The sequence below is a fragment of the Pseudopodoces humilis genome, chromosome 5 (genome assembly GCF_049639895.1).
Source record: "Pseudopodoces humilis isolate 2021_Gansu_Grassland_sample_001 chromosome 5, ASM4963989v1, whole genome shotgun sequence".
In the NCBI taxonomy this organism is placed as follows: Eukaryota; Metazoa; Chordata; class Aves; order Passeriformes; family Paridae; genus Pseudopodoces; species Pseudopodoces humilis.
The window spans coordinates 3,295,606-3,323,076 of NC_142204.1; the positions used below are offsets into that span (position 1 = coordinate 3,295,606).

A 27,471-nucleotide genomic window follows, 5' to 3' on the forward strand; every position below is an offset into this window, starting at 1 on the left:
CACAAAGGCAGAACCTAAAAAGCTGCATTTCATAAGAAGGTGTCATGTTGACATATATTGCTCATTAAAAAAGGTGCCGTTTGTATATGGGTTACTGTTCTTCATATGCATGAATACTGGTAACACTTTGTGGGAAAGGAAAGCCCTTGAGATTTTGTGTAGTTTGAATATTTAATGTAACAATAGTTTGCTCCCTAATAAAGAAAGGAAAGATATTTGGGAGATGAGGACATAAATTTGCCTATTTATTATGTTGTGCTGACTGCAGCTGGGTATCGGCACCCCCCGTTAAAATTAGCGACTGCTCACAGAGGCTGCTCTTTGACCAAAACCACGGAAACTAACGACAAGAAGCTCTCCCCCATCCCCTTTCTAAGCAGAAAACAGCAGGAGGCCTATATAATATTCGTGTATTATATATATATTTGTGTGTGTGTACTAACCTACTAGTTATCTCCGCTTACACCCTGGCTGTCAGCAAACTGTCAGCTGTAAAGGCGATAAGGTGGGCAGTTTAAAGAAGATACCGAAGCCTTAAGCTTCTTAATGTGCCACGAATCAATCCCATGAAAGCAAACAACTTGAAAAAGGGTTATATGTATTTAGGAAATCTCTGGGCACCCCTCGCCTTGGCTGGAGTTTTCTCACCCTACTGACCCCTGAAGCGGCCCGGAGGGATGCTGGAGCAGGGCCGTTCCGGGAGGCAGCTCGCTAATTGAGGAGCTGGTCGGGGGGAGAGGGACCCCTCTTTACCACGTTAAGTGTCCAAATCAAGCATGACCAGACTGACGTGGCCAAATCGCCGTCTGGAGGCCGCTCCACGCCAGGAGCAGCAGGGCTTTTCACACCTGATGGGGTCCCCGCTCTGTCTCCATCAAGTTGGATTAGGAAAGGGATGTGTTACGGGCTGGGAGCCCGTGCCCCGTGCCAGCGGTGCCCGTGCCCGGTAATTGCTGCTCCCCGGCTCTCCCCAAGGCAGCAAACATGCCCGGGCGGTGCAGGCACGCCTTGGCACGGGCATGAGCTGGCTCCCATCTCACAGCCCACCTTCATCTCCCCTCCAGAAGATCAGGTGGGCTCTCCCAGTTCAAGGGCAGCAATAGGGGAATTAATTCTTTGCTCCGCACTGAACGGGAGTGTGCGAGACTTCTCTGGAAAGGAGGAGGGTGTTTGGGGGGTTACTGCCTTTGTTCAAGGCCACCCAAAAAAGGGGGAGTTTTAGCGATGCTTTGGACTCCAGCCATTAACACCTGAGTGCTCCCAGCTGCCCTGCAGGACTGGGAAGGCACAAACCTTCCTTGGTTTGAACAGAGACTGAAGCGGGGAGATTCAGAGCACAAAGCACTGTAAAATGGTGAACTCTCGGGCTTCTCAATCATGGAGGGGTGCCTACCTGTCTTCTACACTCCTGAAAATCCTCCTCATCAGCAGTTTGATCAAGGTGACAGAGACAGTCTGGGATTTAATCCCATCCAGGATTAAAACTCAACAGTTCCTGCCCCACGGTCCTCAGCATGCATCTACTTTAAAAGAGAGAAGTTCTTATTTTTCCATACTGTCTGGAGACACGGCCACAATGTGGTCAAGGTTGTCTTGTCAATTTATCTGTTATTTATGTAGAGCAGGGGCCTCCTGAGCTGCACTGAGGTAAAACTTAAGCTGAGGAGGAAATACAGCAGGATGGGAGTTGTCAGCCCCTGAAATTCAGTGGAAACACTCATAAGCAAACGTTTAGGGAGACATTATAAAACCTCGAGTAAATTTCTCCTAAACAGCATACATTGTTATATGATGAGATGAAAGCAGGCTCTATAGGACTATCAAATCCAGACTTTATTTCTCTTCATATACTACTTATTCAGATCTAAAGAGGGACTGCACAAAGTCAGGGCATAACAAGATAATGTGATTTAGAGGAAAAAATATTGGAGAGAGACTGCAAGGTATTATATGGAGAGTATTTCCATAATTACTTTGAAATTTCTCAGAAAACCTGAGCTAGCCTTTGTGTTTTTCAGGAATAAAAAACTAACAGACAAACCAAACCCACATCACCCCTGACACATCTACTACTTTACTTAAGTTCCTTTTCCCCTGAAACTTAGGGAACCTTCTGTGAGAAATATCTATCTGTGGCTTTAATATGGATTTTTTTTGATAGAAATGTGAAGAGAGAATAGTAGAGGAAAAATCTCAAAAGCATCAGCAAAAATCATTACATGAGGAACGGCATCTAGCTGCAGATCACATATACTGTATACATTGTACTACACACTGCCTTTCAGGTATTTTTAAATGGGGGTCACCAAATTACATCTCAGACGTGACAACAGATCACTGCAGAGATTGGGATGAAATCTTCCTCCACCTATCCCTAATATCCCTAACCCCAGCAAATCTTGGCTAACTCAGCAAAAGTTGTCTCACTCTGTTTCACCACCCTCCCTCTGAAACCGGTTCCTCTGCTCCTGTTGCCAGACACCAGACACGACAGATTAAAACACTATGGCAAAGCCAGAATTCCTGGGCATCGCTCTGGAGAAAGGGAAACGGGGATTATGTTTGGTTTCTGCTGCTGTTACGACTCTGAGCCCCTGGAGATGTGATATTGCAGCTTATCCCTTGCCTGCCTGTTGCAGCAGTGAGCAGCAGGCTGCAGCGATGGGGAGCGATAGGAGAGCACAAAGTGTGAATGAAGCAATCCCATTCCACTGAGGTGTGGGAGCAGGTAAATGTATCCTGCTCTGGACTCTCTCTGTGATACCCTAGGGCTGGTAGAGGCTGCTGAAGTCGAGGAGGTGCGTTACTGTGACAGAGTGAGGGATGGGGAAGAGGCAGAGCGAATTGTCCCAGTGTTTCATGCTCTCTGCCCAGCACAGCAGCCCCTTGGCCCTCACCCTGGTGTGCCTTGTCCGTGCATCTCCACGCCTGTGCATCTCCATGTGTGTTTCTGGGAGGCAACACCTCTGCTGTGGAAGCAGTAGGGGAAGGTGGTTCTTAAAAATGAAAGCACTGCTCAAATATATGCAGGTGAGCAATGAGGGAGAAGGCAGACTTGGGGAGGAGAGACACGGATGGCTCTGGACATTTTCATGTCCTTCCTCCAAATTTGAGGTCACCCTGTTGGTGACTCTATCTCCTCCTCCCTGGGGTAATACACCCTGCCACAGCTGCAGCAAAACCCAGTCAGATCTGTCAGATCTGTCCTGGCACTGGTACCAGCCACTGTTGTTCCATAAAGCATCTGAAAAATACTCCACAGACACACATTCCCATGCATGCCACCCACCCATCACCTTAAAGGGAGAGAAGTCTGGCAGCACTGAACGAGTATTCTCTCTTTTCCTGCATCTTTTGGAGGCCTTTATGTCAGTGTAGAGAAGATTTTAGATGCTGTCCAGCCAAAAAGGAGGTACAATGCTCCAAGCCATTGCTGGTGACCCGACTGAAGCTTAGTTGAACAGAGGTTAACATTTTCAGTATCCCTGCTCCAGTACTGTAAACCTCAAGTTCCAAAATACACCCATTAGAGAAACAGGAAGTAGTGAAAAATCACAGAGGTGCCTGAGTCTTTTCCATCTTGTTTCTGCCAGCAAAATACAGGCCACGTGGTAAAATGTTAAATTAGATTGCAGATCTTTTATTTATTCCTCCCTACAACTGTTTAGCCCTTTGTTTCTACCTCATTCTAGTCATCTTCCCTCCTTTATACTGCTATTTCCTTTATTGTTACCTTTCTCTATGTCTTGGGGTAACTATCCAGGCTTTTTTTTGTTGTTGTTGTTTCTGCCATCCCTGTGCATATTTACTCACTTATTTACTCACTTAACACATCATACTTTTGTGTAGACCCTGACCCAATTCACCATTCCATCTGGGTTTTGAGCCTCATCTTCCACTGGAATTCATTTTCCTTCTAACTCTGGTTACATTTAAGGGATAAAACTTTTTCTTAATTGTAGTGAGGGGCTTCCAATATTTCCAGTCCAATAGTTACCAATATTTCTGAAGGTTTAAAGATGTATTTGGCATGGTCACCATAACAAATTTAGTATGCGTTCCATTGCTACATGGTCTACTCTGACATTCCTATCACCCGTGAAGTAAGGTGGGAAGTTTTTTTAGGGGGGATGGAATTATGTGATCTTTAAGGTGTCTTCCAACCTGAATTATTCTATGATTCTATGACTCTGTGATTCTTGGTAGCTTAAGAGGTGAGTTCAGAGTCAGTATTAAGGATGATGAATGATGACAGATGAAACAATGGGGGAATCTTTCCCTTTCTATAACCAGGTACTGGTTGTAAGAGCTGTAAGGGAGGGGATTAGAACATGCCCCTTTGGAAAGGAGCCAGCCAAAATCTTATTTATTGATGTAGTGAGAATGGTTATAAGGGATGATCCTGCTCACAATTTACTGCTGCAATTGGCTACACTACTGGACCCACTGTTCTCATACCTCAGGCAGTACACAACCAACTAGACGAGGCCCGAGCTGCAGCAGTTCTCAGGCCTGCACAGCACAGTTATTCCTAATTTCTTGAATGAAAAAAATTGTCCAATAAGTTGGCATTAGGAGTTTTGGGGTGTAACTTGGGATTCTGAGAAGCAGACAAAATTCTCAGAGGTTTCTCATGTCCGTATTCTTTGGAAATCTAGCCTCGAGCTCTTCATTTTGATGTGGTTCATTTTAGCATGAGAGGGCAACTTGAGATGATTTTAATTTAAGGAAAAAAAAAATAAAAGAAAATTATCCTCTTTGCAGACATGCATGTAAAGGGGAAAATAATAAGGCCGAAGCCCTTCATGCTACATTTTAATTGAAGCTGGACAAGTATTAATCAGAGGGCAGGGAGACGTTTCGGAACAATCAGTTATACATCAGATGTGAAGCACACCCAGCTCTGCAGGGCAGGATGAGGGGGAGCTTTGCAATCCAACACCGTGGCAGTAGCCCAGTTAAGCCTGGTCTGCCCTGCTAGACCCAGCATTTCCCTCCCAAAGTACAGCCTAGTGCAGGTACTGCTCAGCAGGGATTTTGTCACCTGCTGCCCCATAGCAGCAAAAGGCAGCTTCTTCCTCTAACTCTTCCCAAAAGTTCTATGAAGGGATTTCCCCACTATCCATTTGCAAGTATTAAATTGACCTGAAATTATTGATGGGTTATTCATACAGATAATGGCCATAAATTCTGCCATGTGCTCCTTATGTACCTGCTTGCAAGCCCATGGGGGTAAGAGGTGCTATTTCTGACTGAGCTGACCAAAACCCTGCCAGTCTAAAAAAGAGCAATACATTACAAACTGTGTGTTGTAGAAACATGGGTTTTCCACTCATACTAGATTGTTTTATTGTACTGATACAGTATATTCCTATTAGGTGTGTTTTGCCAATATTGAATGTCAATATTTCTGGAAGGACAAGTTTTCACAGTGTTGAATATTCCTTAGTTTCATAAAGAAAAGACTGCAGACTTCAGAGGGATGAATCATACCCACACCAATTTCCTGGATCGGACCATGTGTTACCACACTGTAAGAGTCTGTCTGGAAAAAAAAACAAACCCAAACTTATGTGCAAATGGAACAAATGTCTGATACCAGGGAGAAGTGTTTTATCCTAATGAAAAAGCCTGCTTGTTAACTAGGCTTTGCTTAGCATTTTTATTTTTATTTGGAGTGTTCCCACAGGCCTATTAAATTCCCCTACTCTTAAAACTAATTAAAGGGTATTTTAATTATCCAAGATATCTCAATTCATAGATTATAAAATGTAGAAAGAAAAAAACCCCATAGTCTGGAGTAATAATGTACAGCATATTGCAGTTAGAGCTATTTCCCCTGGATCATTGCTCTATAATTCCATAGTCTTCCATATTTTCTATTTATTTCCAAAACAAATGCTTCCTTTCAGCTCACTTCAATTCCATACTCTTTTCCAACAAAACAGGTTTTGTGTGCCTTCAAAGAGAATTTTGATTTTTTACATAATCACAGCATCTCTGAGCAGACCTGAAATTCCAGAATCAGTGAGCACTTCAGAAAGTACAGGACAGAAATTCACATTTGCACCTGTGTTTGTTTCAACGGTGTAAATGGCTGGTTTATAATCACTGAATATTTGCAAACAGCTCGGCTAAAATGCTTCCTGGCACCGACATTAGCTGAAATTAAATGTTGCACACTATCCTTGGGATGACAGCTTTTTTCTACCAGTAACTGAGGCCATACATAGAAAACCAGAGGCACCACTCTCAGATCATCTCAATTAGAAAAAAAAAAAATGACAAAATTCTATGTTCAAAAGAATTCAGTTGAAAATTTTGTGATCTCACGTTTAATCAATTAATTGCAGAAAAGGAACAGCAACATTTTGGAGTTTTCTGTCAAATTCATCATCTATCATGAAAAACAAAAGGAGGAAGGAGAATAACAGATCAAATCTATGATTGTTGAAGTTACTGCTTTAATAGAAGCTGATCTAACAGCTGAAAAGCAGGAAAAAAATCCCAAACACTTTTTATTCGCAGGGTGATTTCTTCCCATCTCCCCCAGCATCTGCAGCACCGTTCAGTTTCACTGAAAGCAGCTCAAGTTAGGCAAAACTCACTCCTTGTGCCCAACATCTACCCCTGAACAAATTCTTTCAGGCAGGCTCAGGAAGAGGAGGAAAGCCAGCTTCCAGAACAGATGGGGTAGTGGTAACAACTTTCAGTTCCTCTCCTCCAGAGCCAAACAAACAGGCACGAGTCATTCTGTGCGCCCCTCCTTTCGTAACCACGAGCCTTGCGCGGGGCTCGTGCGCTAAAGGGGCTCCAGGGCAGCATTTCCTGGCCAGCCACAGCCACAGCACTGATGGAAGAACACACCAGCCTCAGAAACCTCCACACAAATACAGATTCACAGTAAGAGCTGCCTGGTTTGTGGGGAAAGAAGCTTTGTGTTGCTGTATCGTCTCACTACATCATAAGCGCTTCCGCGAAAAGTTGTATAAATTTTTAAACAAGCAAATACTCTTATTGTGCTCAGTGGATTCACTTGTATCAGGAAGATTTGCAGGACTGGCACCAAATGGGCAATAGTCATTATCCTCTTTCTCTCCCTCTCTTTTTTTTTTTGTTTACACACGTGTGTGTAGAGTCATAGAATCACAGAAGTTAGGGCTGGAAAGGACATTAAAGATCATCCAGTTCCAAACCCGGGGACACAGAAGAGTGTATCCACATTACAGTAAACAGAAAATGTAAAAATACATCAAAAAGAGGGGGATTTAACTTTTTTTTTTTTTTTTTTTTTGTGAGTGCACAACAGATTTATCATCTACTAGTTCTGCTCCTGCAATTATAACCATGGGACTTCTCTAGTGATTTGTCTGGCATGACAAAATCTCCAGACAGAACCAGCAGTGCAGCTTTTTGCAATTCCTGCACTACTTCAGACACAACCATCCCTTCCTCTGTCTCCTGCAGAGGCATGATGAGGGCCCCACACAGGTCTCAGCAACAACACCAGCACTGAGAATTTGAAATCCAGGCACCAGACAAACATAGGTGAAATCAGCAAAACTAAGGAAAGCCTAAGAAAGGTGGGGGAAAACAGGGAATTATTCTGGTCTGGGTGGTAAGCACAGTGCACTAACACTTTAATCATACATAAATTGCAAGGGGGTTTCTACAGCTATTTCACATGGTGGGGTTTTACCAACCTCTGTGGTTTCACCCTCCCAGCAGCTTCTTGCTCTGTGGAAATTAAAGATATTGAAATATGTCCAGAATGTATGTTCACCTGTTCTCAGCTGCTGGTTCCACGTGCCTGTCCAATGCCACAGAGAATTCATTTATAATCTTTCTCCCCCCGCCTCAGGATTTTTGGGGGCAGTTTCCCAACACTCACTGGTGATCTTTCCCCGTGGTGGAGTGGTTCAACAGCTGGCCAGATGTGAGGCTGCTGGAAAGGTTTATTGATCTTTTTTTTGTGATTTTGGCCAAAAACACTGGTATTTTGTGTTTATACTTGAACTACTATTTCACCTACAGTGATCACTGCTATAAAAGGAATCATTCCTCTTCATAAAGGAATTATTCAGCAAAAAATGTGTGTGTATATATTTGAAATAAAAGTTTTTAAAAAAATACAAAAATTCTGTTTGCACAGTATGTGAGACAGAATAAAAAAAAAGCAACCCTACAGTTAAAAATTATATTGAAATATTGAGTAATTTTAATGCAGACTGGAACAGCCACACATTGCAGAATTCAGAATCTGCAAGTAAAACTGACTACAAAACCAAAATTGGCTTTGTTGCCTTTTATTGCCCTAATCTCTGAGAAATGTAAAAAGCAAACAAGAGAAGAAGTATGACTAGCAAAAGAAAATGGATTTCAGACCTATGTTTGCAATAAACAAATCATTTGCAACAGAAATATTTCTTTAGAGCATGCAGTAGAACTCAAATTTGGCACCACCTCTTTCAACCTCTGTTGAAATCTTGTGTAAAAGAAATATTTTTCTTCAACCATGCTCTATTACCTTGAAAGTTTAACAACTATTTAAGCCAAAAATACGAGTGATGACATCACTTAATACAATTTTCTGTGCAGAACCACCTCCAGGCTCAGAGTTCAGAAATTCAGAAATCTTCAAAAGACAACTTCTGGGTGTGCTTTAAAAGGCACATATGGGCTTGTAATATTTTTGTGGCAGGAGGGTTAACAATTAATTCATACAAATATTACTGGCAATCTTTGGGAATATAACTATATTATTAGAGAATTATTTTTTTTTGTGTTTTTTTGTTTGTTAGTCTTTTTGTACAGAGGTGAATATATTAATCTTACATCAGCATGATAAAATGTTCTTTAAGTAGCTGAAATAAGAGGGAAAGGGAATAAGTGAGGAACAACAAGAAAACCAAAAAATAAACCTCTTATTACATTGATGGAGGAAAAAAAACCTTCTTGCATTGTTATGTTAATTTATTTTTTGTCACTTTCTTGTATCTGATGACCAAATGTAATTAATGAAAAAAGCAGTTTGTTCCTGAGTGATATAAGAGAATTTTCCACATGTTTTTCCATTTAAAATAAGAAGCACCTGAATAAATGTTCACTTTTAAAAAATTAATGTCCATGTTCTGTTGCTCTTTTGCTTAAACTTTTCAATTCCTTTCATATTTGGGGAAGATTTTGTGTTGATGAACATAAAAATAGTGGGATAGTCTGTGGGAAAAAAAAAAAAGAGCAACCTTCATCTGCCCCAGACCCCATCTCCTATTGCAAGTGTAAAAACAAGAGGTGATTTCCCAAAAAATCTCCAGATAAGGAGCTTGCCCCGAAGTGTGCTGTCTGTTAAATGTGGGAGCTCTGTGTCCACTCATTCCAAACCCCACATTGGTGTGGTTGGGACAGACACTCTGTGGGTATCCCCTGCCTTTCCTACAGCATCCCTGCACTCCAACATCACCTGGCATAACCCAAAATCAGACCTGCTGGGGAGCTTCCAAGCTCTGAGGGCTCAAATTTTACACTTTGCTGAGCCTGTCACATACAGACATAACTCTGTTTTTATCTTCTGCACAAGTGTTGTCCAGTCAGTGCTTGAGAAGTTAAAGCTTCTTCGCTTCTTAAAGTTGTGATTTTGCAAAATAAGAGCAGAAGGCAGATAAAAAACAAATGGCTTGTTGGTGCCCCATAGGCTGCTACATATCACGAACTAACAATTAGAAATTGGCAATGAAGGACTGGGAAGGGGCAAATAAATCCTAGATCCAAATTAGTTACCAAGAATTTGACCACTATTAACTGAAAGCCAACATCTGATGATTTAACTGTGCAAGGTTAGCCACAACTCAGCATTTGCTAGAGTGAACTGCTAATCTCACTATGCTTCTAAAACCAAAGAGAAATATGGAGGAATGCACAAACTGATTCAAATTAACCAGGACTCACTATTCATTTTATGAAAAGCACTGGGTGTGCCTTGCATTCAAAAGCAACAATTGGTTATGCACTGTGGTGCTACAGTGCTCCGCAGCAGAACTGTTTAAAAATCTGAAGCACTCCTAAACTGTTTCACTTAAACATTTCTGCAATAAAATCTTATTGAACTGTTGCTTTTATTAATTTTTGACACACTGGAGACCAAGTGAATGCAAGCTGATTTTTTTTCTTTTCTCCTTTCTCTGGTTTTTTTTTTTTTTTTCCTTTTAACTTTACCTACTACTAGCAAATAAACTATCCCTCTTTTTTAATAAAACCATGGCCTTGAGTTTTTGGCCCCTTAATAGTAGCCTACATGGTTGACTACCCTTGGTGTTAAATTTTCTTAAATTGTATTTCTGTCAGTATATCATTTTTTTAAGCAATGGACCCTATAATAGCAAGCTCTGTTCTGTCAGGAGTACATTTTAACAGCATGACACAAGTATTTTTCACTACAGGAGACAAACAATGATATGTATTACATGCAGTAAACATTGCCTTTGGTACATAGGGTTCTCTTAGCATTCATCTGTCTAAAATTTCATTGTGTCCTGCACAGGGAAAAAAAAAAAACCTGCCTCTCATTATCTATTGCCGAGGGCTGTGGGTTTGTAAAGTGCCAACAATGCATTGTCACATTTCTCACAAAACAAGGGCTTGATTGAATATTACAAGAGCGGTAGAGACCCAGCAAGGTGGATTAAGGGATATTTTAATAGTGAAAACAAAATAACAAACCTTTCACTGAGCTGCTTAACTAACAGTATTGTAATCAATTTTCTTTTTTTTCCCCCCCCTTAAAACAGGCCCCCTTTCCTCACAACAAGTAGGGACTAGAATTTCATAAAATAAAGACTTTTTGCGCTTAATAGCATCCTGGCAAGAGGAGAGAAAAAGTGGCAATTTTTCTGTGGGGAATGCACCCAACCCAGTGATTTTACAGAACAGGGACTGCGATAGTAGCTCTGAAATTCACAGTGAATTTACATAGGGGCTGCAGTTCAATAGTTAATCAGATCATTATACTCCCAGCTACTTGGGAAAACAATTTTGCCAGTGCTCATGCAGATGAAGTGCCCTTTAGGCACAAGGGACCACCCCTGAGAATCTTTTCTCTGACATCTTTGTCACACTTTAGGTGGCTGTGGGTGACCTCACGCGGGTCATCTGAAGCAGGGTCAACCCCTCTTTTTGTGCATCAGGTAGGCTGGGAGTGGATTCATAAATGGCTCAACGCTGGCACAATTCTCCTCCAATTCCAAAAACAAGGACTGGGGAGCACTTTGAGAAGCCTCATTGGCTTTTCTGAACTCAAACACGACTTTCCTGCAGCACCTTAAACTACAAGCATCAAAAATGGGCCATGTGTGGAGAATTATTCAGGAGAATAAAATCAATCAAAGTATACAAAATTACTCGGATGAAAAACCAATGCATAATTCACTTGTTAATTGAGCCTTAAAGGAAATATGACTTTTCCCCTCCCTTTAGAGGTAGAATCATCATGGTGAGAAAAGGAAAATAAGAAGGATTGACTTAATTTTTTAGAGAGTCTGGGTAAATTCACTCTGCCACAAAACCATTTTCTGTTGTAGGCAAATCACTCCCAAGCTCTCAGTTGTCTCTATTTTAATAACCAGAATGGGACATTCAGCTCCAAGGGAACAGACACCTTGGGCAGAAATCCTTCAGTCCCAGATTCAAATGTATGGCAGAACTTCCTCCCTCAAAATCAGGAAAGGTTTTTAGTGCCAGGGAATTATTGGAAAGGGATTATCACCAGCACTGATTTAAAGAAATCTAAAAACATCTTGGTAAGATCTTCTGGGCCCAAAGCAGAGAGGTCTGCAGCACACACTAAAGCAGCAGTCTGTATAGAGAGGATAAGGTTAAAACAAACTGCGTGTGGAGCTGGGGAGGGAGAGAGTGAAAAGGGGAAGCAAATGTCTTTTTAAAAGGTGACAAGACTCCTTAAAAGGCTGTTATGGAAACTGGCCGGGATTTCTTCTTCCTCAGAATATTTTAAATTAAAGTGCTGGCACACAGAACGTCCAGTGGATCGATCAAGGAGAGGCAGATCCACAACTCTTTATCCCAGGCACATAGTTCATTTTGCATCTGATAAGTGTTGGCTGTTGTCAGGGCTGCTTAATGGGTGAGGGGGGGAGGTTAAAGGAAGAGAAATTTACAGCTGTTTCACAGAGACAGAGAAGAGATCATTTGCTTTACATAGCCTTCAAAAAGAAATATAGAGAGTAGCTGGCATTGGTAAATGTGGAGTTTCCTTGCCAAAGCCTGTAGCCTTGTGAGATTCTCTATGCATCTTCTCAGCCGAGCTGAAGAAGGTTTGGCTGGAACAAAATTGCTTCTCACCAGCAACATCTGCTACGAGATCTGGAGATCTCTGTCATAACAAAGCCTGTTTTCAGATTCCTGCCCTCCTGTAGGTGCTGAGTGCCAGATGAAGGGGTTGGAACAGGATAAATGGACTCTGCAGGCCCTACATCCAACTGAGGGGGAATTGCCATAAGAATGGGGAAATGCAACCATAAACTCCCGTCCAAGGGCCCTTCCGACAAACTCTGCTTTGGCAGAACCAAGGCATGGTTCACAGCAGGTGTTCTGGATAGACTTGTCAACATTATGCTGAGTTCCTTTGGCAGTGCAGGTCTGTAAGTGTACAAAAATAACTCCCAAGAATCTTAGGTTGAAATTTCAGCACTGGCTGCAAAATTCCTGGGTTTTTGTTAGGGAAACTTCGCTGTCCGACCATGCAGAAGCCACTCTGGCAGTCACGCTCCTGAGCTGGAGCCAAACTTTGGGTTTGGGGCAGCCCCAGTGACCCGACAGGGACAGGTTCCCCACACACCCCACACTCACACAGCCACACCAAGTTCCCCAAAGCAGAGCCTTGGATCCATGCAGCAATTTATTCACGGTGCAGTAACACAGGAACAGTCTGAGCTGGTGCCTCCAAGGAGGGACCCCCAGCTAAAGAACCTTGGGGATTTTGTCCCCTCACAGTCCAAGATCATGATTCTCCGGTGTCTTCCTGTTGCTCCTGCCTTTCTCTGAGTGTCCACAGGTCCCCAAGCCCCTGTTCTGCAAAGCAGAGCTACCTGCACTGGCTGTGCTCCTCCACACATTTAATTCTTCCCTAATTATGTATATCTGGGCTCCAGTAGGACCTATCTAAGGAGGCTCCCACCAGCACTTCCCTCACCCTGACAGAAAGGAGCCCTAAAACTGGAAAACCTAGGCTGGGCATGCAGGGAAAGGAGCAGAATGGTACTGGGCTCCAAGGAGGCCATCAAAAAGAAATTACCAGGGAGGCTGAGAATCTTATGTGTTGCCACATCAGCCAACATTGCTCAGAGAGCTACTGCCCATGTTTTTGCCCATCCAGCCATTATGTGTCAGATCTGCAGCCTGACCTCCCCCACATTCTCACAGCATGGGGGGAAAGGGGTTTCAGCTGCCCTGCTCTCTGCACCAAAAAAAAAAAAAAAAGAAAAAAAAACAAAAAGAAAAAGAAAAAGTAATTATTTGACCCATTTGCAATGTTGAGGCATCAGTGACAACTGTGTCTTTGACACAGCTGATCTGTAAGGACTGCCAGGTAATTAGGTTGCTTGATTTCTTGAGACTACAGAAAAAGCCAGGAAGCTGAGGGTGGGCACATGTGCTGTAATTGCTGTGTAACAAGATGCTCACCCATCTGTCCAGAGTCCTGTGTCTCCACTCCAACTCCACTGACAGACACAGGAGGCCAGTCTGACTTCTGCATTCATAGGTGACATTGCTAGAAGAGGTTTGCCCCCACCTGCTTTTTACTACAGCAATTAAATATTCATGCATTTGCTGCAAAGCTTCTGAAGCAGATGAGAAATACTCATAAAACTTAGATTTAAATCGCCTCACCTTTAGCATTTCATCCCTTTGCAACGGCTGGGAAAGGTGTGCTCCCAAATAAACGAGTGTGGGGGTGAAAACAGAGACAAACTTCACATGCTGCTCACAGCTCTGTATCAGCCTCATGTGTAACAAAGTCCTTGGCTAGTGCTGCCATGAGACCTTCATGTGCAAAGAAACAAAGCTGGGGACCTGCTCACCTCCCTTGTGCATCAAGCTCATGGCAGTGGGGGAACAAGCAAGGACGGGAAGCTAAAAGCAGGCTGGATTTTGCCACAGCCATTACCGTGTATCCTTCACCATCCTCACACACAATTCCTTTTCTTCTACCTCCCCACCACAAATTTTGGGTGAAGCCTTAAAAAAAGCTCTAACATCCGTTATTAAAACTCACAAACTAGAAATTCTGTGCTTTGGTGCAAGCAGCGACTCGGCTTGTGGGACTTCTTGGAATCACTGCAGCAAGTCGTGAATGATGTATGAAATGAAAAATCCCTGCTCACTGCACACAATTCAGATAGTAAAATCTCCCTGGAGCATTAAAAAAAAAGCACTTGAACGTGTCATTTTATTTTTGTCCTGTGCCCAGAAGATTCCCTCAGCTCTCCCCAAGAACATGCAGATACCTCAGTTATCACCAGAGAATGAGAAAGCACTCTTGGAGCTAAAGTAGATGGGTTCAGTTTGCACAGTCTTTCCAGGAAAAGATAAAGCAACCTGGAGCAAACCAGACAGAATTATATTGGAGCCAGGCCTTTCTCCAAACACAGGTTTTTGGTCATTTTTTAAAGTAATATCTAATTTCATCAGCCTGACTCTATAACTTGATTGACCTTTGGAGATTGCATTAAGGAAGCAACAACAGCATGCTCAATGCAGTTAGGACCACGAGGAAAAACATTTGATATAAATATCATGTGTGTGACTCGGCATCATTTATGTTGGGACAAATACAGCAACATGCTTTGAATTCAGGCCTTTATTCTTTCTTACCCCTTTACTGGAACTTTTCTTCCATGCCTGCCCTTCGGTGGTGACCTTTTAAATCTGGCAGAGCCGAATGTCTGCTGCCATAATTTAGCCATCTTTTGCTGCATGTGGTACAATGGGATAAGATTTTTTTCTTGTGGTTTATGAATTGTGTGTGGTGTTTTTTTATTTCTTTTGGGGGAGGGGGAAGCTGTGGCAGCAGCAATGCAGAGCACAGATGGATGCTGGATTGCTCTCAACAGGGATTTCTTCCTTACCAAAACTCCTGCAAGCAGCGGGCAGCCTCTGCTCACACACACGCAGAGCCCCCCTCATCCCTTCCTCCACATCCAAAATGACAGAAGATCTCCAGAATTAATCTTGCAGCAAAACCACTCAGTTTGGAGCACACAAACTGTCACTCTTTCCCAATCACTAAAAAGTGGGGAGTTGCCCAGTTTGCTGGTGTTCATTTTGAGCAGAGGGAGGATGGAAAAGTGACAGCAAGACTACAAATCTACGGAAGAGTGATCTGTCCAGATGCAGATGTCTTGGTGGCTGCATTTACTTTTAGGAACAGAAAGCAGGGGTCCCATCTAAAGACAACTGATGTTGTCTTCTCTTGACAAGTTTTCTTAAATCTGCAATTTAATAATTTTTCCTCCCAAGTTTCAGCGATGAGGAAGGACGGTCCCCTACACTGGCATGATGCATCTGTCATCTCTCAGTATTCTGAGATTTCGGGGAAAGCAAGGAAAGGGGCACAGCTGTTAACCCTTCCACTGCTCTCCTTTCATACAAATACCAGAGCTGGACCTACTCCTTCCCCTTGTACCCAGCAGAAGGAAGAAGGGACCTGGGGGGATCATCAGACACCTGCCCTGAGGAGAGTTCACAGTGCATCCTCCACCCATCAGCAGCTCTGCCTTCAGCAAGCAGCACTGCAGTGAAGATGAATTAACAAACTGGATTTTTTTGGGGGAGTTTTTTTTTCTTGAAGCAAACCAAGAAGGAGACAGCAAAACCACTGGTGATATCTGCTGTATTCCTCCTGTCAGGAAGATGCCATCTCTGGGGATCAGCACCCAGTCTGGACAGCAAAGCACTGCTGGCAGCTCCTGTAGCACAGGGGATATGGCAGGGGGCTCTACAGTGCCTTTTCTCAGCAGGTCTAGGCCAGATTTGGTTTCACAAGAGGTCAGCTAGAGTGTAAGATCCAAAGAACCAGGGCTTAAAAACATGGATAAAACAGTTCTTTAAAATTTGGGGCTGAGAGGGTTAGTTCTTGACTGCCTTGCAGGGATAGTGGTTTCCAGGCTTACAGTGACAAAAATCACATCCTTCCACTCGGCAAGATTTTTTTTCTGGGAAACTTAACATGCCTGCAATCATTTTCTAAATCTGTTTCCTTCTCATTCCAATTTTTATTCTTCCTTCTTTTTTTTTGGGGGGGAAGGGGGGAAGAGGGGGAGTGGATAAGAAATACTTCTCCCCTATATGAGCTTTTTGAAACTCTGCTGAAAACAACAGTATACTTGTTATATAATATTGACAGTATTGCACAAATAAGCAAATAAGCCAAACAGGAGGCACGTGGGAGTTGGTGGCAAGAACTAACTTTTTCAAAAAGCACACCTTAAAACCAGAAGGATGAGGAGAAAGTGCTGGGTCTGAGAAAAAAAGGATTTATGGTGGTTAAATCAGACAGAATTATAAAGTGGTTGTATGTCTGCTAAAATAACCTTACACAAATATTTATACAGGCACATATATAAAATAGATAAAAGTTGCTTTTTCAACAGGTCTTAAACAAAGAAAATTGTTTATCTGCCACCATAGTGAGATTAAGTGATTAATAACAAGATTACTCAGGATAGTTAGTTCCAGAGTTTTTTCTTCAGACACATTACACACCTTTCAAGACCGATAATCTGGCAAATTACAGTAAATTTTGCAAATATATACTGGCTTTTACTCAGAGTAAACCTCAGGGATCTTGCAGCAGAGGAGGTATATTTGTACAAGGAGGGAAAAGAGGTGGATGAAAGCAAGCACCAGCTTATCCCAGCAGAGAGAGGCTGTGCTTCTTGTGCTCACCTTCAAATTATCCCATGGCCAAATTGCTGAATAACTTGCACTGGGTGCTACCACCTACCCTACGTATTCCAGGGGTGCTCTTACAAAACACACTTGTATGTTTTACCTCTAATTATCAGGTGGATACGAGGAATAGGGAGAAAAAAGGAAGATGCTGTTGTGGTGACCACAGGAAGATGCTCAGGCTGTGCTGCACATGGGGACAGAGAGTAATTGGGACCCTGCCTGGGACCCATCAGGGGTCATAATGAAAGGGCTCAGAAGAGCAGAGAAGACACCCAGAATTGGATGTGTGCTGGTGGAGCAGCCCCTGCTCCTTGTTTTGCTCTCTGACTCCCTTCCCAGCAATTCACTCCACATTATGACTGAATTAGGTAAGGAGGTGCTGGGGGAAGTGCTCTTGGCTAACTTCAGAGTACAGCCAGGCTCATTAAAACCAGCACATTTGCTGCAGCGTGTGCAGCATTTCCTCTAGGTTTTAAGATTGTTTTAGTAAGTGAAGTTCTGAGCAGAAAGAATACATTTTAATTTACTTTTTAGTGGCCCTGTTGTAAGTATTCAATGTCACACTGAATTTTAATATTTTTTATTACTATATGGAGCATAAAAAAGCATGAATTCAGTAGCTTAATAAAAATGAACATATTATTCTTGAAGCCTAAAGCTGCTAAGTACACAGCACATGTTCATTAGAGCAATTTTGGAGCATGAAGAGAGAGTGAATTGAGAACCCAAGGTTCACAAGCATCAACACAAAACCTCAGGGCTTTTTGGTGAAGTTTTGTCTCACCTCCTACTGCTTTTTCCCAGGAAAACCATGGAGAGCAGAGCCCACGAGCTGCCAGTGGGTTGTAGAGCCAAGCCTAGACTCGGACCATTAAATCATTCCCCAGCAGTTTGATTTGGGGCAGTGGGATGTGGGATTAGCATACAAATAACCATGCTTCCTGTCAGACACAAACAGGGCAAGGTTGTCACAGGTGTCAAAACTTTGATTGACATCCTAGACACGGAAACAAGGTGCCTTGGCTGGGATGAGATCCCTGGCTTTGAGCTTTTCCTGGGCCAGGGAGCTTTGTCAACAGCACACAAAGAACAAGGACACAGCAATTCAAGAGGGGTTTGCAGGCAAAGCCATTCTAATTTTAAATATTTGGCTCAGCTAAGGCATGTTTCTAAATTAATAGGCCCTATACCTTTCAATAGGATTATTCAGGCAACACCAAGTCAAGCATGTAGTACCTGTTTGTAGGATTAGATTTAATGTTATTTTGGTATGGAGCATTCTTAAATGCATCAGATTACAGATTAAGTAAGGAAGGCAGCAAAAACTAGTGCAGAGCAGCTTGTTATTGCAACTGCTCTCCTCCTTCTTAACACTTTGTATAAGGCAGACAGACATATTAGGCTTGTAAAGACTTCTTTGAAAAGGTATTTTTGTAAATCTAAGCATCAGATCCTAGAAGATTCTGAATTCCACGTCAAATTTGTTTGACACAAATTAGAAAGGGAGAAATGAAGTCCATTTTTTATAGCAAAATGAGTTTTTAAGTTTTCTATTGTCTTAAAATCTTGATTTTTAATACAAATTTTGAGAAAGAGTAGTAGTTCTGAACTGAGCTCAGTCCTGGCTTCAGAAAAACACCCAAGATTTACATTGAAACAACCATAGTGACAAAACAAAAAAAGAATATATTTCGCAATGCTTGCAATTTCCATCCCTAATCTGCAGCCCATAACTCATCTGAACTATTCCTACCTAGGAGTCCTTCCTTAAAATGTATCTAAAACACAAAACCAAGTTCAGTGATTGTTACTTGAACTATTGCTAGAATTTGATAAAGAATAATAAATTCTGTTTCTTAGGGTGAAAGTATTTACAGAAGCAGGTAATTATTAAAACTATTTGCATCAACTTCAATACATATTTCACTTAAAAACATCTGCAAAGAAATGATATTATAAAGTAGAATAAAATAACATTTATTTTATCCCATGGTGAATCAGTAATGCTGTTCATTGCAGGGTTACAATATAATAAACACTATCCACTAAGCTAAAACTTGAGAGACTGAGTACACTGATATTTATGGCTTGGACACTTGTCAGGAACAAAACTCAGGTTGGGTTCTCAAGCCTTTTGAATCTTGTATCAAAATACACATAAGAATATCAAGAGAGATGTGATTATTTCTGTACATTAAGTTTGAGCTTTGTTAAAAACAAAGGTGTGATAGCAGCAATGCAAGAGCAAGGGTGCATTTGCTGTCTGCTGTAGGATAGAGTTTCCTATATTAGTCCAACATGTTAATTACAGTATATTCAAATGTACAATTTGACATCCTCACTCTCAGCACCCCACTTCAAAATTCTAAAAAAGACACAATAAAATCCACTATGGTCTCTGTTCTTACCTCCCACCCCCAAAATATTTATCTTTGTGTGTTGTGCAATTATCACTTTCACCTGCTATGTGCCAATGTGAGATATTATCATCTTTGCAAATGAAAAGATGAAAAGCTTAAATTCCAATATTACAGAATGCCACTTCACTCAATACCTGCAGGGGAATGTCCCAGGGGACATCATTCCAGAGACACTCTGCTCTTTATAAAATATTCTGCACGTGAAAAGCTTCCCTGTGCTGTGTTTTGCTGTGAAACAGATCCACAGGGTTCAGCCTAATCCCAAAGGAAAAGTTAATATTTGGGATCACTGTGCTCTTCGAGAAGCAGGTGCCAGATACTCTCCAGCTGTTGGTAGCCACAGTTCTGGTGTCAGGTGTGGATTCCTCGTACTGGCACTCATCACAGAATTTTAGCACATGTTTAAATCAAAGCCTGCAACTGGCCATGCCAATTGCCACGGGGCTCTCAAGATGCTCAGCTATCAGCATCCATTTAAACTCAGTCTTCACTGGCTTAGAGAAGATGAGACCATGATCATCTCACAAATACCTGCAGAAAGTGGGATGCAGAATTGCCCTGGGATTTCTATGTGTATATATCACACCCAACAGATATGCAGAGATTTCTGCATAATTTAAAAGACTGATAAATTATTTGATAGATTCATACATGCAGCTAAAAAATGTTGCATGTTTCTAGAGGTGACTTGGGCACCCCTTTTTACCCTTTTAAATGAAGGATCTACTGATCTCCACAGCCATTTTTAAATGTCCCAGTGAGATGCAATGAGACCCAAGAGTTGAAAGGCCAAATGATTTAGGATAGGCAAGAAGCAGCTTCAGGAGGATGTAAAGAAACAGCACCAGAATTACATTCCCAGGGAAGGAGGTGTAGAACATGGAAAGCTTTTCGAGAAGGTAGACTCATTGCTTCAGCTATTTGCATCTGAGAAACTTCAAAAATTCCAGAATGTTTTGACCAAAAATCCCCCAAATGTGTAACTATTACTTGGATTTATTAAAAGGTCATCCATCAGCATACTAAGAAATCTACTGGGAAATTAGCCATCAAAAAAATAATGCATTCAATAAGGTATTCCCAGAATATGGATTCTTAAGGACTGCCATAGTAAAGACCAGTTTCATTTGGAAACTGTAAGTTGCACACCGTGTATTTTGGTTTCCAAATCCATCATGAAAATACTTAATTTCAGTGAGAAATTAAAAAAGAAAGAATTTATAAAGTCAGGAGGGCAAAGGAAGTGTGTAACCATGTTAACCCATTTTGATTTTTACATGTTATTCAAACATTCTCATCCAGAAAGAATGTTTATAATATCTTTTCTGCAAGGCTTGAAAAATGCAGTAAATAGCAAGTAACAAAACTCAGTTCTTTCCTCTTAATTACATGGTAGAGACTTGAGGGTTTCTTTTCAGTTTTCAGTGTAAAATGTCTCCAAAAATTAAGTAAAATTTCAAACAAATAAAAAAAATATAAATGTGCAATTTTTAAAGGAACAGATATGTAGCAGAAATCAGAACTTTTTAAAAGCATCTCTCTGTTAGGCTATTGAACTAAATATAATTCTACTACATTATGCATGGATGCTTTGTTTCACATGAGCTTCTGGTCAAAAATTCAGAAATTCTGCAATTAAACCTTTGATATCAAATCCCGTGTGACAATGCAGTTGATAATATTTATTCCTGAAGTCAATAACTTTATTATAGATATTATTTCAAAGATATTTTGTAAGAAGTACCAGTCACAAAATCACTTCAGAGGAAAAAAAAAAAAAATCAGCAAAGATGAAAACAAGAAAGTCACATTTCTTTTAAAAGAATGAAATACAGGAAATACTAAGCAGAACTACAGTATTGTTGTTCTTTTGCCAGGAACTTTATCCCATCCTCTGGCACTGCAGAATTACTTCAGCTTCCCCAAAATCACTGCTTTTATTAAGCTTTACTGAGCTGCTCTGTATTGGCAAAACCTTTGTAGTAAAATAATTTTCCATCAAAATACACGGCGCTGTAGTGCTGTAATGAAGAGCTGTAGGACAGGCTTTAAGAGGCACGGTACTTTCATCTGAAAAGTCTCCTGAAATTCTTTGAACGTTTCCAGGGGATTAATGAGGTATTTTGACAACACACAAGAAGCGACTGGTTTTCAAGAAGCCTTATAAGAGGGAAGACTCACATTCTTGGAAATTAAACTGTGTATTTTAAGCCACTAAAAATAACACAATTATTAAAAATTTGGCAGCTCTGAAGAAAAAAAATACCAGCAGATATGGGGAAACACATGGAACTACTGAAGAGCGTCAAACTTGAGTACACACATTTCACAGCATTTCAACATGACTTAAACACCAATTTTAACAGCTTAATTGAATGTTTCTTATTAAAAGCTATCACAGATGAGCTAAAATAAGAACAAGCTAAACTAGCCAGAGTGTAACTAAATCAAAAGCATTATTCTTTGCAAGTTGGGTGGATTAACTGTGCGTGTGTGCATCACTCTCCTTATCCCTTTCAAGAACTGTTAAGGTGTTTGGAGGTTTTCAAAACCTTTGGCAATTAGTGGAAGACAGAGTATTCTTGCCTTTTTTTTCCTCTTTCCAAGACACACTTAATGACACCATTTATGTAAATTTAGAAGAACATTAATCGCACACAGCAAAATTAGAACAAAGGAATCGCTACACCTACCACTTTTATAAGTATTTAAAAATATTTTTAGGGCATATTCTACAAACTACTAGTCCCTTGAATGTTTTAATGCATTTCAACAAGGATTTTAGTGTATAAGTAAGGGTTCAGTTCTAAAAAGCTTTAGTGAAGAAAGTGGAGCTCTAAAGCCTCACTTCCATAAAGACCTCAATACTCTTGAAAACCCGGAGTGCTTAAATCTTCAAAGGTCTACCCTTATTTAATCAAGCTGGGCAAGAAACACGTTGAGGAGGCATTCTGAAAACGATTTATAACCCACTACCCACAAAAATATCCACACAGAGTACTTATACATGCATTTAAGCAAGCTGATATCTTGGGTGCATGCAATACTGCCCGTGACACGAGAGAGGAATGGGATCTACTAATCAGCACCGGGCCACAAGACATTTTAAGTCTCTCTAAGCACTCTTACACAATATTTTTTTAAAATAATAACTGCCTTTAGAGTGTGAGCAGTTGTACAGGAAAAAGCTGCTCCATAAATTCAGCTCTTTTCAGTCTGCACTGAAGCTAAATATTTTACAGAGGCAGCATCTTTGTAATGCTTATGGTTGAACACTACTTTTGGTGGTCAAGTCTCATTATTTATAAGATCTCCAATATCCAGTTTTAGGGACTTGGCTTTTCTCAGGTCTTTCAACCAGCCAGGGGGGAAGAGAAAAAAACCCCAATGTGTTCTGTCCCTTTCCTCAGGAATGGCAATCTGCTCATTTTCATAGCTGTTCCATGGTATTTTAAAGTCTGCAGTATATTTACAAATAGTATCAATACTGAGGTGGAAGAGGAAGAGTGGGGGGAGAGGACAGACTTTTTGTCATCCTCCTCCCTATTCTCAATAAGGTTCTGGATGTGTTTAAGGGCAAAAAATCCACCCCAATATATTAGTTTTGTTAATCCTTTTCTTATGATCTTGCTTGCCTGGCTAGGGAAATTATGCAAAAAGTAATAAAAGTTCTAATTCAATTTCCATGTTAAGAGATGGATTTGGAAAAAAAAATATATATATCAGAAACCATATTCTTTGTGTTTACTAAGAGATATGCACTCCAACATTTAGTGTCATGGAGCTGGAGTTAAAACCAGAAACGGCAAAGATAATTTAGCTGCATGAATGCCTGCTCTTCAGTAAAATGCTGCCAAAATTAAATAGGAATGAAACAGCACTTTGTAGTCATTGGTCGCTCAGCGGGGTTTGCGTAGTTAAAAACCTAAGTGAAAAGGGTGATTGACCTACATTGCAACTAGCTTAGCACAGCTGTACTTTCATATTTCTGCTGCATCCGAGGAAGCTCATTATTTAATACAACTGAGTTACATGTAATTGTCGGTCTTTTATTTTACACTTCTAGGGGCCAGATATTAATCTCAAATGTGCAGCAGGCGCTACTGTGCATCTGGAAACATCCACGGCTGCCCATTTGCAGGCAAGGCTAAGAGAGAAGGGATTGCATAGAGCTGCACCTGAAATTAGGAGGCTGCCCAGGGGTAGGAGAACCTCACAAATATACAGAAATCAAATGAGCAGATGGAACAGAAAGCAAATCCCTTGGCATCCCAAAAGCAAACGCTCTGCTGTTTCCCTATTGTTTTGAGCAGAAGGAGCCCAGAACGTGAAACCAAAGCACATTTCACACAACTCATACCTGCGGTTTAAATAAGTAATAACATTCCAGTTAACAACCAGTTTGACATGTTAACAGCCCAAGGGCTGTTAACATAATGACTGGTCATTAATGGCAGTAATGACAGATTTCAAAGGGAATATTGTGCTTGTAAATGGACACGCTGCCAGTCAGAAGAGAGGACAGAGGACAGATAGGCTGATGCATTAAGATGTCACCGTACAGCTCTGGAGGACAGGAAGGGGAGAAAAAAAAAAAGTTCTTGCATATTTCACTTACTATAAATGGACCTGAAATATTGGCGTAAACCTAAGTTCCTGAAATTAAGTCTTCACTTTCTAACCCAGGAGTGTATAAGCAGAAGAAGAGGCCTGCAGGGGAATTATACTCTGCATATCATTTTTGCAGAGTGTGTTACTTCTAACATTGAGCCCTTTCTTTACTCAGGTCAGTTCCTGTCCTCGTTAACAAAACTGAGCTCGTTCCTGCCACGGCCACCCCGACACCCCGGTGTCCTGTGCCACCTCGGGAACCACCCGAGTGCCTGACATGAGCCAGATTCCAGGGCAAGGCCCCCCACACCCGCAGCATCTTTCAAGCTCATTACCTCATTAAAGATTCCTTCCATTCCCTCAATCCCTCCCAATCTGGAGAAAAGGGTTTTAATGCAGTATAATTAACTAATTTTACCAAAGGAGACAGCTAAAGCAAAGCAAGTTTTGAAGTTCTGAAGATACAGAGCATTTATAAGAAGCTCAAAGTGGGGACCTCAGGGCTCGACTGCAGCGCGAGAGCGTGCATCAGGGCTGAGGGAGGGTGTAGCTCTTTTGGCAGGCATCTCTAAATGAAAGATACTGGAACTATTTTTGCAAACAGGCAGAGACACAATCACACCATTTATGAACTTAAACATGAATGCTAAAGCACCCAAACTGGCTACATGATTGCTTGTAGCATCTGTAGAATGCCTGTCTTATTGAAAGGCATAATGAACACTGAGAGACAAGTTAATAAGCAATTTTACTCTTTATAGTATCGTTCAAGCCACATATCCTCTAGAGGGCACCACATAAATTAATAGGAAGCCAGAACAGTTTTATACGCAGCAAAGACTCCCTTTATGGTTAGAAAGAAAAAAAACCCTAAGAAGATAGTTTGAAACCATAATCGAAGTCTAATGTGATCATTAGTACAATGCAATTTGTTCCTTAAATTCATATCTAGTGGGTTCCTAAATATGAAAGCTTATTCAGCTACAAAGCTAGAGAAAATTTAACTAGTTTGTATATTAGCACTAAAAAGATCACTTTTATAGGTTCACTGCATAACTAAGTAGATAAGATGCAATGAGGCAAATGACTGTCTGCAATTACCTTAAGTGCATCAGTTCGAAGTTTAGTGTAAATACCAAGTTTAAATCTATGCACTCACAAGTATCGCTCAAAATAAATAAAAAAAAAATCTTAACAAAATAGCTTCATTAAGACTCAATAAATCCACAGACAAAAATCAGAAACATCTTAAAACCAATTATAGGATTTCTCATGTGTGCTGGTTTCACATGCAAAAGTAAAAGGTGCTATGTATGAAGAAATAAATGAAAGACCAGTTTGAATATGATCATGACAAAAAAAAAAAAATCTCCTTTCTCTGAATCACTAAGTATGAGTTTTAACAATCTGTTAGCAAAATATTTACTCCTGTTAAACCCTCAAAGACCAGAGAGCAAGAGCGTGTGTGAATGCATCTGTGCTGGGGAAATGCTTTGCTCATATCTCTCCTACCACATCATTTCTGGTTTTGATTTTAAACATTTGATTTCAAAACATTAAATCTGCTGCACAAGCACTTGGGAGATTCAGTAAGCTCAAAGTCTCCTGTAAATTTGGAACTCAGATGAAACAGCCATAGCAGTTCTCTCCCTCCTGCAGGCATTTGTTGTATAAAGATTATTAAAATGGGTTTCAAAATTGGGATGTTACTTCCTCGCACCAAAACCATTTTCAAACCCCTTCTCCACACATTTACCTAAGGACCACAAGAGACTTAAGTTCACGTACAACAATTCCCTTCTGTTCCAACAGGTTTTAAAAGTGAGGTTTTGTTACCTACTACTTTGGCAGCTTTAACACAGTGGGTTTAAGATGCAGCCTCTGTGCTATCTTGGGTTCAGTTCAGAGCTTTAATAGCAGAATACTTTTACCATTAAGTAGTCTAAGCTCATCTGAAGAACCTGATCTGCCTTTCAGCCCAAGCTCAACAAATGCATGGTGCGTTTGTGAAGGTTTTTGTTCCACTCTTTTCTTCTAGAGTTGGTTACGTGGAGAGCCAGAGTACCAATCGTTGTTAGGGCTTTAGTCTTGATTCCTGTTCCACCCTGCTCATGGTATACAACTTGGGAACTGATCAGGGTGTGGGAACCTCCTGTTTGGTACCTGTACTTAAGCGGAACTTGGAAGTTAACGCATTCAAAAAGAATTTTAATTTTTCCCCAATGTATTAGTGACTTCGATGTCCCTTTAAAAGGAAAAGGCTTCACTAAAGGGGCAGGGGGAATATTCCCAGAGGTTCACCTTAGCCTGGAGCAGCTATTCCCATTAGACCCCCTCCACAGGGAATGGAGGAAAGGTGTTACTATGGGAAATAGGTGCTCGGAATCACCCTAGAGGACCCTTTTCTTTCTATTTATCATTGAGAGCCCAGGGAGACTCAACTTCCCAGTTAAACTTATATCCTGCAAAGCAGCCCTACTGACACACGATGTGGAGATAAACTATCCTGGTGCTGCTCACCAGCACTTTGCTACGAGTTATTCCTCAAGTACTTTTGGGAATGTGGGCCCACAAGAAAGCAATGAAATTGAAAAGCAGGTTCTGATTTGCTACTTCTAACAAGTGGCCACAGGTTAGCCAGATCCCACCTGGGCCACCAACTGGAACCAGGAGCAGAGTGGATTGGAGCCCAGACTTGTGGTTATTAAAAATGGGGAATTCAGTGGTTTATCCTGGTCCAGCTTCTAGCAGCTGAGTGCCCTAAAAGCTTGAGTGCCACGAACGAAATCCCTCGGCAAACTAAGAGGACAAAAGCGAAGGTGGGTGAAATGTTCCTCACCCACAGGGTTCCAACCCTGCCCTGAGGTGAAAACCACATGTGTGGTTTCAGGCTGCGACACCTGGCCACCACCGTGCTGCCAGGAGGAAGGGGAGCAGGAGACCACCGCCTCCCCAGCAGCACAGCGCTGTGGGAAGCAGGGGAAAATCGCCCTCTTCTACACCAGCACCAGCATCAGAAATCTGGCAACCACCTCCACGACCTGGCTGTGTGCGCTCTTTGACCCAGATTTTAATTTAACCTCCACATTTCAGTATTTGGCTCCTCACCTCCACCAAGACCCGGCCCCGCAGCCCTGCAGGAAGGGCCGAACAGATTTCCCGAGTTTGAAGAAGGCCGTGACCTACCTCAGATAGTCTCTGCGACAAAGGATAAGGTTGGCTTTGGTGTACAAGGTAGAGCCCACCTCCCCCAGGCGACAGTCACAGCAGGCACATTTCAGGCAGTCTTCATGCCAATATTTGTCCAGGGCCTTTAGAAGATATCGGTCTTTAATCTTACGGTTGCAGCCAGCACAACCTTTCGGCTTGGTGTCTGGCTGGACTGAGAGCATTTGTATACCTGAAATACAGTAAGACAAGAGAAGACTGAAAATAGATATTCTCCCAAGTACAAAATCTCCTTCCCTTTCCTCCCTCC

The 27,471-nt window shown here is 41.5% G+C and overlaps 1 protein-coding gene across 5 annotated transcripts in view; it reads right to left on the reverse strand.

Annotated features, from left to right (window-relative positions):
• Window positions 1-27,471, reverse strand: part of LMO3 (LIM domain only 3) — a 69,053-nt gene that overhangs the window by 24,823 nt on the left and 16,759 nt on the right. For all 5 annotated transcript variants that reach the window (XM_088055822.1, XM_005526967.3, XM_005526966.3 and 2 more), the window contains one exon: window positions 27,180-27,393. In XM_088055822.1, coding sequence (XP_087911948.1) covers window positions 27,180-27,385 — 206 coding nt within the window. In that variant the 5' untranslated portion in view covers window positions 27,386-27,393. The remainder of the gene's footprint in view (window positions 1-27,179; window positions 27,394-27,471) is intronic.